This window comes from Anser anser (genome assembly GCF_964211835.1).
Source record: "Anser anser genome assembly, chromosome: 12".
Lineage (NCBI taxonomy): Eukaryota > Metazoa > Chordata > Aves > Anseriformes > Anatidae > Anser > Anser anser.
In genome coordinates, this window is record NC_139733.1 from 8,063,238 (window position 1) to 8,076,765 (window position 13,528).

The following is a 13,528-nucleotide window of genomic DNA, read 5'->3' on the forward strand; positions in this document are numbered from 1 at the left end:
GTGTGATTGCTACCATCATTAACCCATTAATATTGCAGGTTTTCCCTGTTGAGTGCTTCTGGAAATTGTGCTGAAATGGGAGCACCCAAGTTTACTTTCTCACATCTGTCGTATGCTGCCTCATCTTAAACTGCCAAACATCAATATCTTCTGCGGATCTTAGACTGTTACACCACTCTATAAAAGTTTAGAGAAGAATGTGCTGCTGTATAGATTTCAGACTCTAAGCACGTTATGAATAATACTGTCTTTATTTCTACAGTGGGAGCCAAGAAGAAAGGTTTGCTCCCGGGTGGAACAGGGAATATCCTCCTTCCCTTGATAGTCATGCTCAAGAAAGACACTCTGGCAACTTCTCTGGCAGAGAATCACTTCCTTTTGATATCCAGGCACTCGCAGGCCTCCTCAATCCTCAGTTTGCCAACAGAGAGGAACCTTCTTTCAGCTTTGGAGCCAGAGATGGACCACGTAGTGACCTCAGAGGTAGGGAAGGGCACCACGATTTCAGGGGCAGAGATTTCCCACCGTCTGACTTTCAGAGCAGAGATGAGTCTCAGCTGGATTTCAGAGGCAGGGAACCACCCCCTTCTGAGTACAGGGGCAGGGATATGTACTCCGGAGACTTCCGGGAGAGAGAAGGGCCACCTATGGACTTCAGGGGTGGGGACGTTCCTTCAGTGGACTACAGAAACAGGGAGACGTTCCGTATGAACTACAGGGACAGGGAAGCACATAACATGGATTACAGGGGCAGAGATGAGCCTCCGTCAGACTTCAGGGGGAGGGGGTCTTTTGATCTGGACTTCAGAGGTCGAGATGGATCTCATTCGGACTTTAGGGCTAGAGATGTCCCTGAGTTAGACTACAGGGGCAGAGACCATTCCTATTCTGACTTCAGAAATAGGGATGTACCTGATTTGGACTTCAGGGGTATGGGCACATCTGATCTGGACTTCCGAAACAGAAACGCACCATCGTCAGATTTCAGAAATAGGCACAGGTCTCGGTCTGATCAGGATTTTAGGAGCAGAGAGATGGCTCCTCCTATGGACTTTTCAGAGAGGGAAATGCCTCCTGTGGATCAAAGCCTTGTAGATTTTAGGCGCAACCAGTCTACTGTACCTTTAGCAGAAAGAGAGGGCTCCGGTTTAAGCACCAGCAAGAGAGAGGAGTCTGCACTTGGTTTAGATAGAGCTCCTTTTGGTAGCCAAAAAGGCGAATTTCAACATCCAGAAGCACCAGCCAGAGAAGAGGAATCCCTTGGACTGAGTCTCAAAGATGACGCCTCACACAATTTCCAAAACAGCCGTGGACCTCTTCCTACTACCCTTCAGGACCAAGAGGAGCAACCTCAGACCTTTGCTAACAAGCAACAACAGCAGCAGCAGCAGCAGCAGCTTTCTGGGGGGGAACAGCAAAGATCTGATTCTGATCTTGGGTTGAAAGGTGAAGGTGATCTGGATTTCCTGGGACGGCAAGATACGGACTACAGAAACATTGAGTACCGTGATGTGGATCACCGGCTGCCAGGGCATCAGATGTTTGATTACGAACACGGCAAGTCCTTTTCAGAAGGAAAACCCAGCAAAGATTCTAGGCCCTATAAGAGCCTTCAGGTAGGTGGCTTTGTCAATTGATGTTTCTCTTAAGCACATGTTGGCCAAAGAATGGAAGGAGCTGGGAAGGAGTCTTCTATTCATGTTCCGTCACTTTGGTTCAGTCCTAATTCGCTGTCCTTTTCTGAGGTCACCCTCGTGCCCCAGGCCATTTGAATGGGCACGCTTTCTATCTTAGAAATACTTTATTCTCAAGAGAGATGCAATTTAGCAATTGAGAATTGCTAAATACATAGAACCAGATTTGGTTCAGAAAGTCCCCAAGCTGAAAATGACCAGACAAGTGGAGGGTGTTGTGTGGGGTGGGGAAGTACTGCACAGAACAGCTTATTTTCTCCTGGGCATCTGCTTATGAGCGCTACCAGAGAGAAGCTACTGGGACAGGTGGACCTGCGTGGAACAGCACAGATGTTCTCATGCGTGCTTTGTTTATCCTCGTAGTCAACTTTGAAATCACAAGTTAATGATAACCACTGAGTTAATAACTGCTGTTGAATTTGAATATCCCACTTGTGGGAAGCAGAGAGGTTTTTTGCTTCTCTTTTTATAAAACCGTGGAGAAATGTGGGATTCAGGGCAAGGTCTGCCTCTTGGCATTTATGGCTTATTCTGAGTTGTGTATCTTGTAGACAGATACTTGCTGGACCTGGATCTCACTGCACAGCTCCATGAGCATATGAAGCTGGTTGTGCTAATATTGCAGAGCTCTCTGAATCTTAAGCAATGCTGTGGTAAAGATCTGAGCCGTTCTGCTTATGGGCCTTTGCCTTTGAATTATACCCTGCTATATTTTGTTCTGGTTTGTGTATCTTGTGAGCTAGCGTTTCTCATTTGTAAAAACAACATCTTGATTGTGTGAACTCAAGGACCAAGATTACCGGACCTGCCCCAAATACGTGAAGCCAAGCAAGCTCATTCGGCTAGGAGGAGTGCCTGAAACTGCCACAAAGGATGATGTAAGTGGGATGTTTTTCATCCAAAATTCACTGTAAGGCTTTCAAAACTTATATCAAGTGTTTCTAAACGTAGCGTTTTCAAGCCTGGTGATTGGAATTCAGGTGGTCTGTCATTTTCCCCAAAGAAAATCCTGATTTAGGAGTGACTGCAGTGTTATTTTTATCTGATTATTCTGCTTTTTAGAGGGTCTGGAAATTATGACTCTCTTTTGCAGTCATGTGCGGGGTGTTGGTAGGTAAAAGCCTTGACCGACAGACACTTGTTAACATACCTTCCTTCCAGGATTACTTTGTACAGAGACAGTATTGTTATTACTTTGGTAGTGTATTTTGAGCCTGGAAGACATTAGTGTCTGAATGAACTTGTTCCTTCTTCATTACTTGAAATTCCTAAAATGAGATTTTACAAAGAAGGAAAAGATGTCTCCTGTTACTGCTGATCTTAGTTTCAAAAAAAAAAAATAAAAAATCATCTAGGCTACAAGGTGAGAGAAGTTACCTTTCCACAAGCTTCCACTTCTAATTAGAATTTTCTGATGGCAGCTCCAGACATGAGAACACCCCCACACATCAGTTTTTGCAAGGGTTAGCTGTGGTGATCAGCCCTTCTGAGGCTTAATACTGAAATCTGGTTGCTAGAGGGCTCATGGTAGAAACTTTGTCCGTTAAAGGCGGTAAGATATATCTGACCTTAAATAAGGATCAGAGGGGAACTGTCTGGATGAAAACAGCATGACGAACCTTTGAACGGTTCTGCTGTAAATGGCTGTTGCTTATTTAAACAAAAATAAAAAACACATGAGCAAAAATTCCCCAAAACTCAGTAAGCAGTTCTCAGAAACTGCAGGAACTGTACCAGGAAAATGCATGTTTGTAACAAGCTTAAACTAGAAAGAAAAGAAGTCTTAGGGAAGGAGAAATGTACTTCAGCAGGTGCTTTACTCTGAGGTTTTATTTTGGAGACTGAAGTGGATCCTGGTTTTCCTGTAGATTCTCAATGCTTTCCGAGGGCCGGATGGGACACCTGTGAAGGACTTGCGACTGAAAGATTACAGTTCAGGTGAGAATGCTTTTTCAGTGCTTCTGGATTCAGGTTTACAAAAGGGTATTCTTAGCACCAATACTTAAACAGTTTGGTTGTCCTTGATGCCATAATTACAAGTATTTTTTAAATGAAAATGCCAAGTTCTGTAGTTTGCTCTATTGTCTTCAAAACTGATGGCTGTGCTCACTGTTGCTTCAGAGCTAAATTGTGTTCTGGTGCTTCTAGCTGTAGGAGCAGCAGGAAAAAACAGCAGTGTTGTTCTAATAGCCATCAGTAATAATAAAGCTAATACTGACGTGGGACAGCAGGTTAATTCCCAATAGATTTTTTTTTTTAAGTTATTCAATCCTATTCAATCCTTTTGGATTGTTCTCCATCTTGTTTCTGAGATGGCCTTGCTGTGGAGTGTGTCCTGCACAAATAGCATCCCCATGAAACCTGACATACCATAACATTTCTCCTTCAGTAACGTGAAACTGTCACCCTTCTTGGATATGAAGACAGGCTTAAAAAAAAAAAAAAAAGGCAAAAGCAAGTTTTATAAACAAATATTGAAATACTGGGTCAGGATGCTCTTCCTTATTTCAAAGAATGAAATATTGCTGTACTTCTAATCGGTACGTATTGGATTCTGAAGAAAGAAATAATTTACAAGGCTGCTTTGTGTGAGTTACACTGGAACAAAGACGTGCAATTGTAGGAAGTGAGGGGCGAGCCCCTAGGACTGGTTTGGGTTGTACTAATAGGGAATGCCTGGAAATGGGAGGAGACCATCTGAAGTCACTGCTCCTGCTCTGATGATTCTGAACAGTTCCTGCTCCAAAGTGAATTTCTGTCATTTTCCAAAGCAAAGGAAAATGGCACGGCTGTTTTCTCTGTCTCTTTTAAAACCGAGGAACGCAGAGGCTTTTACCATCGTTGGTGCTTTTTCTTATTACCAGTGTGGGTTGCACGTGGAGCAGCTGGAATTCCTGCTGTCAATACGTTACATAAAAGCTTCTTGAGTGTTAAGTAGCTGGGAGAGAAACTGGGGCAGTTGGGTATTTCTCAAGTATATTTTTGTTTCTGGAAGCTGTCAAAGGAGATTTCACAACCTTCTCATGAACCTTTGAACTAAAGAACACCCCTGTGTTAGTTACATAGTCTGCTCTGGCCCAACAAGCAGGGCTTAAAGGGTGCAATCTTTCTTGCTTCCTTTCCTCTTTTCTAAGCATAGTACAGCAGGGCTGTCGTCACCCTTACAGCACTGAGTGTTACCAAACGATTGCAACACATTTTTTGCCCTTCCTGATGTGATTTGTCAGTTGCTGTTTTTCTGAAACACATCACATTTCAGTAATAAGTCAACTTGAACTGGGAATCTTTTCGTAAGTCTCTTCTTGTGTACGTTACTAGGACGTAGAACCCCCGTTAGAGAACTGTCGGCTCTTTCCCATTCCCTGTTACAGAGGCTTCTCAGGCTGAGATGCAGAGTCTGGGGTTAAGTGCGGAAGCTCTAGTAACTGCTGATGGTCACACGTAAAATACGGGTTGTGGTTTTTGTTGTCTCTCTAACAGCTGCATTCTATTTGTCTGTCTCCTTAGCAGCAGTGTTTTGTTTTTTTTTTATAAGAAAGTTCTCCTGGCTTACAAAAGCCAGGGGATGAAGAATGGAGTTAAAAGTAGCTCATATTTTATGAGCTATGTAAAGCTGTTGTTTAACCCTGTCCATTCAGCATCAGCAATGTAAGCTGTGTAGCACTATTCTAGGTTACATCGATGCTTCAACGACTTTGTTTTGCATCATGTCCTAGGGCTGCAAATGCAGCTACTAATTTAAACAGCTTTCTGATCCTTGTTACGCAAGATGGATACATCTAGGACAAAACAAGCTTCCTGAATTGTGGAAAGGTCTTCTTGAAATCGGGTAACTAGAAGCTGTAGTAAACTAAATCCAGGTTTTCACATGAGGTAATCCTACAGAGAGACATGCGAAATCGAATTCACATTAACTTCTGAAAAGCTAAGCCTGTTTGAAACTAGAGGCCAGTCGTGTGCATAAAATACTGCTTTTCCAATGGAGTGCGATGTAAATATTCATAAGAACTAAAAGCAAACTTCCTGGATAACTGATGTCTCTGATACACCTGGGCCCGCCGGCTGCGTTCATGTATCCGTTCAGTGGTACAACAACAGCCTGATTCAGAAGAGCCCCTGCTAAGCCTGAGTGGGTTGTGTGTTTTTGAACACTGTCCAGAAACGTTAAAAATAACATTAATCACGAGCGTGTGTGTACTTCATGTCGAGTGTGTTCAAGAAAGAAGAATGCCTGCAGCTGCCGGAGAACAAAACCAACCATAACAAATAGCACACAATTAACTTGAGGTGTGAGGTTCAGATCAGTTTCCCAAAAAGATAATGCTTATCATCAGGATTATCTCAGCAGCTTCGATGTGATCATTCCACTCTGTGATCTTTTTCAGGACTTTGTTCTGGGGCAAAAATATGTGGTTGGTTTTTCTTTGGGAAAAAAAAAAACACCACACAATTCAACTTCTTTACAAATGCTTTTCTTTTACATCCTGTATATGTGCTAAGGGAAGCGTATTTTCACTGAAGGTTGTGCTGAGCCTGGAACACAGTTCTTAACATAGCTGGTGTGATTTTGATATACATACAAGCTGTTTATTCTTGAGACTCTTTTGTCTCTGGAGAACACAGACTGAAACAGTTCATAGATTTTAAAAAGGTAGTGGAAGAAGAGACTTTGAGGACTGACATAGTATTTCCGTTTGAATCAAAAAGGCAGATATTTGCAGGCAATCACGAAATACCCAAATGAAATTTCATTGTATTACCCCATGCAACATTATCCTGTATTGTCTTGCGTCTCTGAGCTATCAGTTCGATTTTGGAATTGATGGCTGCTCGCTTAGGCTGAAAGTGTCATACCGGTTTGTGGGGGGAAGAGGGTTTCTCCCAGCATAACAAGTTAAACGTTGGCAGAACTAACAATTAGACTGTTGGCTTATCTTCCAGCTTGCCTTCTGAAGTGTGTTTGGCCATGTCTGTTCAATTAATCATTACAAAGAGTAAACCTGGAGGTGATAGTGGAATCTCCTTAAAGTCCATCAACTACTTCAGTCTGTAATACCTCCTTGTGCCCCCTGCGGTTTCAGAGCTGCAGATGCACTGCTGCTGTGGTAGATACTAGCGCTGATGACGTGTCAGACGCTCTCTGCAAAGTGATTGTCAGTAAGTGCTTGTGAGCTGCCCCTGGCCCATCTGGAGGTGCTTCTCTCTGCTCACGGGGGTCAAGGCTTTCGTGTGGCTTTCCAGTGGGTGCCTTCTGCTGTGGAGCTGTTAGCGCTGCGTGCGATAGCACCAAGCGGCTTGTGGCACGGCTTCTGGTATTCTTGTATCGCTGTCTGCGAACTTGTGTTGGTACTGACTGCCAGAAACTTGAAACTGATACCTTCTGACCTTCAAGGAATCTAACATGAAGGTACCTTGTCCTGGTTTTGATTTTGATCGTATTTTAGGCTTATGTCCTGCCTGCTTCTCAATGAGCTCTATTTCTATTTTCCTGACTAATGCCAAACATAAGCCAAGTCTAGGAAGTGATCCTGAGCGTTTGATGTGCATGGAGCACTTCAGGTGAATGCATATGAATGACCTGGAGAAGGGAACATGCGCATCTAAGTTCGTCTTAAAGGGCTGCTTATGATGAGTTGCTCGCCATTAAGAGCTGCTGCAGGAGTGTCCGAGTGCTAAATGAAAGCATGAAGCGTACTCTGAGCTTTCCATTCAAATTGTTCTCCCGGACACAGTCTGGTGGCCAAGCTTGGAACATGCTTTCCAGCCAGGATTCACATTAGGGTTGGTACCAACTGTTGGAAAAAGCTGGTTAGGGAAGGTGAGCCTGAGAAATCGCTGGTAGCCCGTGAGGTTTTCCTAGCTTACTCCACAAGCACATCTGTGCATCTGAGAGGCGTCTGTGCTGAGCTGGGAAAGCCTGAAGGAGAATAGACACGCTAAGATGGAGAGCAGCAAGGCCAGAGAGGATCTCTGTGAAGTGAACTTAGAGGGCCCAGGTGAGCTGAGGCCAGGCACCTTCCCGTGATGGAGGCATGTGCAGGAAATGCAGTGTAACCTCAAATGCGATCAGCTTAGCCTAGTGGCAGCTGCCTGCTTAGTTTTGAAAAGCTTTTGCTTTAGCAAGTACCATTGGCACCAGATATACTTTATTGCTTGCTCAGCCACCTCTGTGCACTAACATTTACTTGTTTCATTTCTGTGGCCCTCCAGACCTGGCCCTTAGATTGTAGATGCTTGGAACTGCCTCCTTATCCTTCCCTTTGTGAAACTTAATGCGTTTTTTTTCTTAGTTGAGGGAGTTCATCTTGGTCTTACTAAGCTCTGCCACTCTGGTGCCCTGTTAAATATTAATAACCCTCTTAGGTAAACCTATAAAAGGCACCTTTCCCCTGCCCCCTCAGTGCAATGTATCCTGTATCTCAGAACAGTGAATCGTTGCTTTCAGGAATATTTCAGGGAGATTCTGAAATCTAAAGTTATTTTCTTTACAGTATTGAATATTACTAAAACTCATAATTTAAGGTCCAGAAACGTATAGTTCATGATGGAAAAATGGATACGGATTTTGAGCAGTGCTCCCCTCCATACCAGGGGTAATCTCTCCGTTGTCCTGGGCTGGGCTGCCTCCCAAGGCAGTGAGATCCTCCCCGTTCAAAGCAGAGCTCCTGTTGTGTGGGGGGTGTGGCTGCGCTTTTGGCTGGCCCACGTATAGCTGAGCCTTAGCTCCCTCACAGTCACTGTGCGTGCAGGTGGGGCTCGAGCTAGCGGCCCTCCTGGAGGTCAGAAGTGCTGGAGGAACACTTCCCGTGGCCCCGTGCAGGCTGCAGCTTCCAGCTGTAGGCAGGGCAGCGAGCCGCCCCGCCGTGCTGCACAGGAGGGATGTTTCTGGAGGCGTGCAGCCAGAACCGTGCTAAACCGAAACCTTTTCCTTCCTTTCAGGAGTCATGCAGTACCCATGGGCAAACCTCTCCGGAGGGTGGTTTTGTGGCCAGCTAGTGGTGTCCTCATGAAGGGGGCTTGGTGCTGACCCTGCGCAGTGTGGTTAGATCTCACAAGGCCTTACGTCCTTTGGTTTGGTACAAAGAGCTCGCTGTGGGATGGCGTGAGGTGTCTGCTAATGTGGCACAGAGGTGCCTTTTGTGCTAACTGTGCAGGATACACCTTGTCTCACCATCAAGGCTGGTGCTAATGCACCAGGGGAAGGACAATCTCCTGTTGCTGTGTTCAGTGTTTTGCGTGGTGAGGATCGTGTGGCCCGCTCGGCTGCATCAGCCGCAATTGAGGGCACACAGCTCTCAGGGGCTCGTGGAGATCTGAGGTGATCATCCAGGAGTTCACAGGGAGCTGCAGCTCCGAGTTTCCTGCTGAAGCACGACCAGATCACCTGCTCATCATCAGAGGTCCTCATTCCGGAGGGCTCATCTGTCAGAAGGCAGTATCTTCAGTGCTGATTCCTGTTTGTAGCCAAAATAGCCTGGCCAGGACTGAAAAGCACCTTAGCTGGCATTAGTCCATGGTCATTGATGCCAGTCCTTGTCAGTTTTCCCAGCCGTGTGGGCAGTAGGTTTTTGGCTAGTTCTGCTTGATTTTAGGGTGGGAGAGTGTTGCATCATGCAAGCCAAAGGCATTCTTGCCAATCTGTCCTCATCTGTGATGTGGTGGCTTAGCAAGTGGGAAGTAGAAATCTGTTTAAGTCTGTTTGCAGTAGTGATCAACCTTGATTCATGGTTTACAGCCTGTTCAACACAGAAGGCAACAGCCAGCCGGAAAATGTGCTCACAGCCCTCCTGACATGCACGTTCCTTCTGTTTATGATGGCTTTTAAAAATGTGCTCACCCTTTTTGCATCTCCAGTGCAAAGCTTCAAAGCTTTTCACAGCGTGCTGACACTGCTGGATTAATTGCTTTTCTGAGTCATTTGTGCTAAATGACAGATCCTGGAGGCCCAGGTACACACTAGCAGTATTTTAAAATCAGTTTCTTGTCTGTAGCACCTTCCCACATTTGCAGCTTCCAGTTCTTTCATGGCGTTTTGTGATGGCCCCAGCCTTTCTTGGATTCTGCATTTCTGTACAAATATAATGTAATAATTTGTCTCTAATAAAGCTACAGTGTGTAAGGTCTTAGTGTCTTGGATTTTTCCCTCCTCCCCACTGTGCTAGTGTACAAACCACTGCCCTTCTGGCCAAGAATACAGCTGTGGAAGAAAACAGTGTGGACTGTTTGCCTTTTAGGGCATCTCAAGCAGGTCCTTTCTGCATCTTGTCCTCCTGGGTGGAGGAAGAAGGATAGGCTGTAGCATGATACCTTTTAGCACAGCTGCATTTCATGTCTTCTGGTTTCAGTGCCGTTCTCTTGTGCAGCACTGTCATGAATATCTTTTTTTTAATAAAGAGGGACAGTATGAAGTGGCAGCCCTTTTTTCAGCAGCCAGGTGTGGCTTGTAAATGCTCAGCCTTTGAAAGGAATTGGGGACACGGCTTGGTGCAGATCGTCCTGCTTGTTATTCAACAACAAGCTTTTCTGATACAGCTCTTCAGCTTTAGGAGCTGGGGAGGCCAATTCATCTGTGCAGCAAAGAGGCCTGACAGATTTATGGAAGCTCTGAATCCACCAGCTGGTGTGGAGGGCGCTCTTGCTTTTGGCTTCTGAGCGTGTGTTAGCACAGATCGATTGCTGCCATTCGCTGCGGGGGCGCCCTCCGAGAGATCAGGCTGTGGACAGCTTTATTTTCTCTGCTCGCTGCAGAAGGCACTATGCTGTTACCCATCCCTGCTGCATGCTGCTGTGTGCCCATCCTTGGCCATGCACTGCTGTGCATGTTCAGGAGGTCCTGGCTTCTTGGCAGCATCAAGTATGTTGTACCTGCTAATAACAGTACGCTCTAACAGTGTGGAGATATGGAGAAAGCCCTGTATTTTCTGGTATTTTCTTGAGTTGAGGTATTCACTCTTTAGTAAGGATGACTTCACAGGCTTCCTGGGCCTCCTCATACAGGTAACCTGTCTGCATCTTTCCTTGGAGGAAACAGGACAGATTTCCACGTGGGGTCACGGACACGTTGCCAAAACCTCCCACAGACGAGGCAGTGATTCCTGGCAACCAAGCAAAAGCAGATTCAGTGAGAAATGTGCAAAATCTTGTCTCCACAGCTGTGTGAAGACCGGTGTGTGATACCGCAGGGACTTCCACAGCCCTTGAAGGGATCTCATTTTCTCTCCGTACTTGATGCTGTAGTTGCCTTTGAAGCAATAGAGCTTTCTTCTCCAACGTGGATGAAACTCTGCAGGGGATTTCCCTGGCTGCGCTCTGTTCTGCCATGCTGCCTCTGCAGAGAGCAAGCCCCAGCAGCATCCTTGCTTCAGCAGGCTGGCTTTGCCATCTCTCAAAGTTCTAGAAGTACACAAAACTGCAAACGTTTTTCTTCTGTAGCACTTTTACCTCATCTTACAGGAATAAAATCCCAACAACACATAAGTGGAGAGTTGGGATGTTTGAGAAGCTCTCTGCTTATGGAGACTCCATCTTACAGTCTGGTGTCCTCAGGCTGCTTGGCCCCACCTGGTAGCTGCAGGCACGAACGGTGACAGAGTGGGGACCTCCCGCGTGTTGTCAGCTGGCCCAGAGGTTCAGTTCAGTGAACGATTCGGTTCAGTGAACGGCTTTTGGCAACCTGTTCTACCAAGTTACTTTAATAGGAGGCTGTCTTCCTCCTTCCAGCTCTAGGAGAGACTTTTTATATCGCAACACAACAGGGGTTGTGTAGCAGTTTTTTGGGAGGGCAGGTGATGCTTCACTTCAGACGGAAGGTTTCGTAATGCCTTCAGCTGGTAGGGAAGGGTGGTAACGTGACTTGGTGCGTGCTTATTCCTAGAATCAAGGAGCTGGATCAGATCTCTTCAGCTGGATGCCTTTGTCACATTGCCATCATGCCTTCTCTCCAGAAGTATCTTCAGTTTGGCATAGATCAGGGTCGTTGTTGTTACATGATTTATTCATTTGGCCTCCTAAAACTCCAGAGAAATGTTTTTGATGTCTTCGTGCTACTTGCAGCACATACCAGAAGAACATTGTCTTTGTTTTAGATCTTGACATAGCAAACTACCATGAAGTAATGCATTACTATGTGTCAGTTGTTCAGTAGAAACTGTATGTATAGAAACAAGTCTTATTTTAAATCTCAAGTGCATCTCATTTTTATCTAAATCCAAATAAAGGTAGTTTTAAACCAGGCTTTCAGGACTTTTAGCCAAACTGTGGCATGCTAACAAAGACCTGATATGTGTTGTCAAAAATCACTAAAACGCATGTTTAAGAAGCAAAATATTCCTTATTCAGATGTTTGCACAGCAGCTTCCTGGAGCTTTAAAAATGTATCCTTAGTAGTATCAAGTGCTCATATTCAGTGTCAGTGCAGAAAACAACAGAGCATGCCTTGGAAACATCCATAAAGGTAGTGTATACATAGAAGCACTTAAGGAAAACAAACTCATTCAGTAACTCTGTGAGTTCAAGTGCTGGAGGACTGGTGCGTACCCTTGTTGGAAAGTTCGTTGGAGCAGCTAATGCTTCAGCATGTTCAGAGTTTGGGGAGGATGTTGATACCAAATACTTCTGCCAAAACACAAAGCATTCCTTACTCAGTGCTTACTCAGTTCCTTATTTGTATTTTTTATTTTTTTCCTGTGGAGCCTGAAGCAGCGGTACCGCACTAAGCAGCAGGTGATACAAGTGATTAAGACGATACTTGGCTTTATGTCGTCATGTGAAACCTTGCGTGCGAGTTTAGGCCACCTTGAGTCACAAAGCCACGCTGTAGTCATCGGCAGTGATTCTGCGTTGCTGGTTTGATCACTTTGGTTTTACTGTTAAGACCTGAAGAGTACTGGTAGGTGTCCCAGAGCTCTGGTTGCAGGGGAGGACAGCTTACCTTGGGATGCCTGTTGTACCGGTCCCTGCCGCTGGCTGCCTGTCCCCGTGCAGCTGGCTGTCAAATCCTGTGCCCTGCTTCTGGTAGCAGCAGACGAATTGCTGGGTTCTGACAGGCAAACTGTATTCAGAAAGAAAAATGTGCAAGCTCAGCAGCTGCTGCACAAAGAGCTGAACCAGCCCTACGAAGGAGGCAGAGAAGAGGCACAACAGTTGGCGGCAGCGGCCTCTATAGCCAGCCTCAAGGCACTCAGTTTTGTTTGAAGTGTTGTCCTCTGGGTAGCGGGATTATTGCCAACGGTGGCAAAAAAAAAATCAGCAAACATTGCATTTCGAAGGCGTGGTGTAGTCGCGCCGTTGTTCCTGCATTTCGGTGGGTTTTCCAGTATGGTCTAAAATGGAAGGATGCTGTCCTGGAGCTGGGGGCAGAGGGGCCGTACCGTCGAAAGCTGCTGCTGCTGCGTGGTTTTCACACATCGTGTGCGCTGGTCAGATCTGCGAAAAGAGGATTGACCTGGGGGTGGGGGACAGAAACGTTCTGAGCCCCCACAGATCTTCATCGGCAGTTTGGAGCGAAGCAGTGGCTCCAGGCTGCTCTCGTCTCACTGCTTCGGTACTGTGCAAGGACAGCTGGTAGTGAATTGCAGAATGCGATGTTCCTGTGCAGCCTGACCGCAAGAAATGAACATGTGGCCTGAAGCTGCTTTTTGGCAGGATGCGGAGCCGGAATTTCTGGTTTTGGTTCTCGCCGTGTGTGTTAACTGCAGCTATGCTTATTGGGAGGGTTGAGTTTGGTGGGGAAGAGGGAGGGAAGGAAGTGTACAAGGAAAAACATGCTGATCATCCTCTTAACTGGAGTGGGTCTGCAGCGTATAGACCTCTGAGGATCTCAGGTTTTACATCCA

General features: G+C 45.8%; 1 protein-coding gene across 7 annotated transcripts in view; it reads left to right on the forward strand.

Moving 5' to 3' along the window:
* Window positions 1-13,528, forward strand: part of RBM6 (RNA binding motif protein 6) — a 60,151-nt gene that overhangs the window by 5,787 nt on the left and 40,836 nt on the right. For all 7 annotated transcript variants that reach the window (XM_083795078.1, XM_083795072.1, XM_083795074.1 and 4 more), the window contains exons 3-5: window positions 263-1,616; window positions 2,483-2,572; window positions 3,563-3,632. In XM_083795078.1, coding sequence (XP_083651204.1) covers window positions 263-1,616; window positions 2,483-2,572; window positions 3,563-3,632 — 1,514 coding nt within the window. The remainder of the gene's footprint in view (window positions 1-262; window positions 1,617-2,482; window positions 2,573-3,562; window positions 3,633-13,528) is intronic.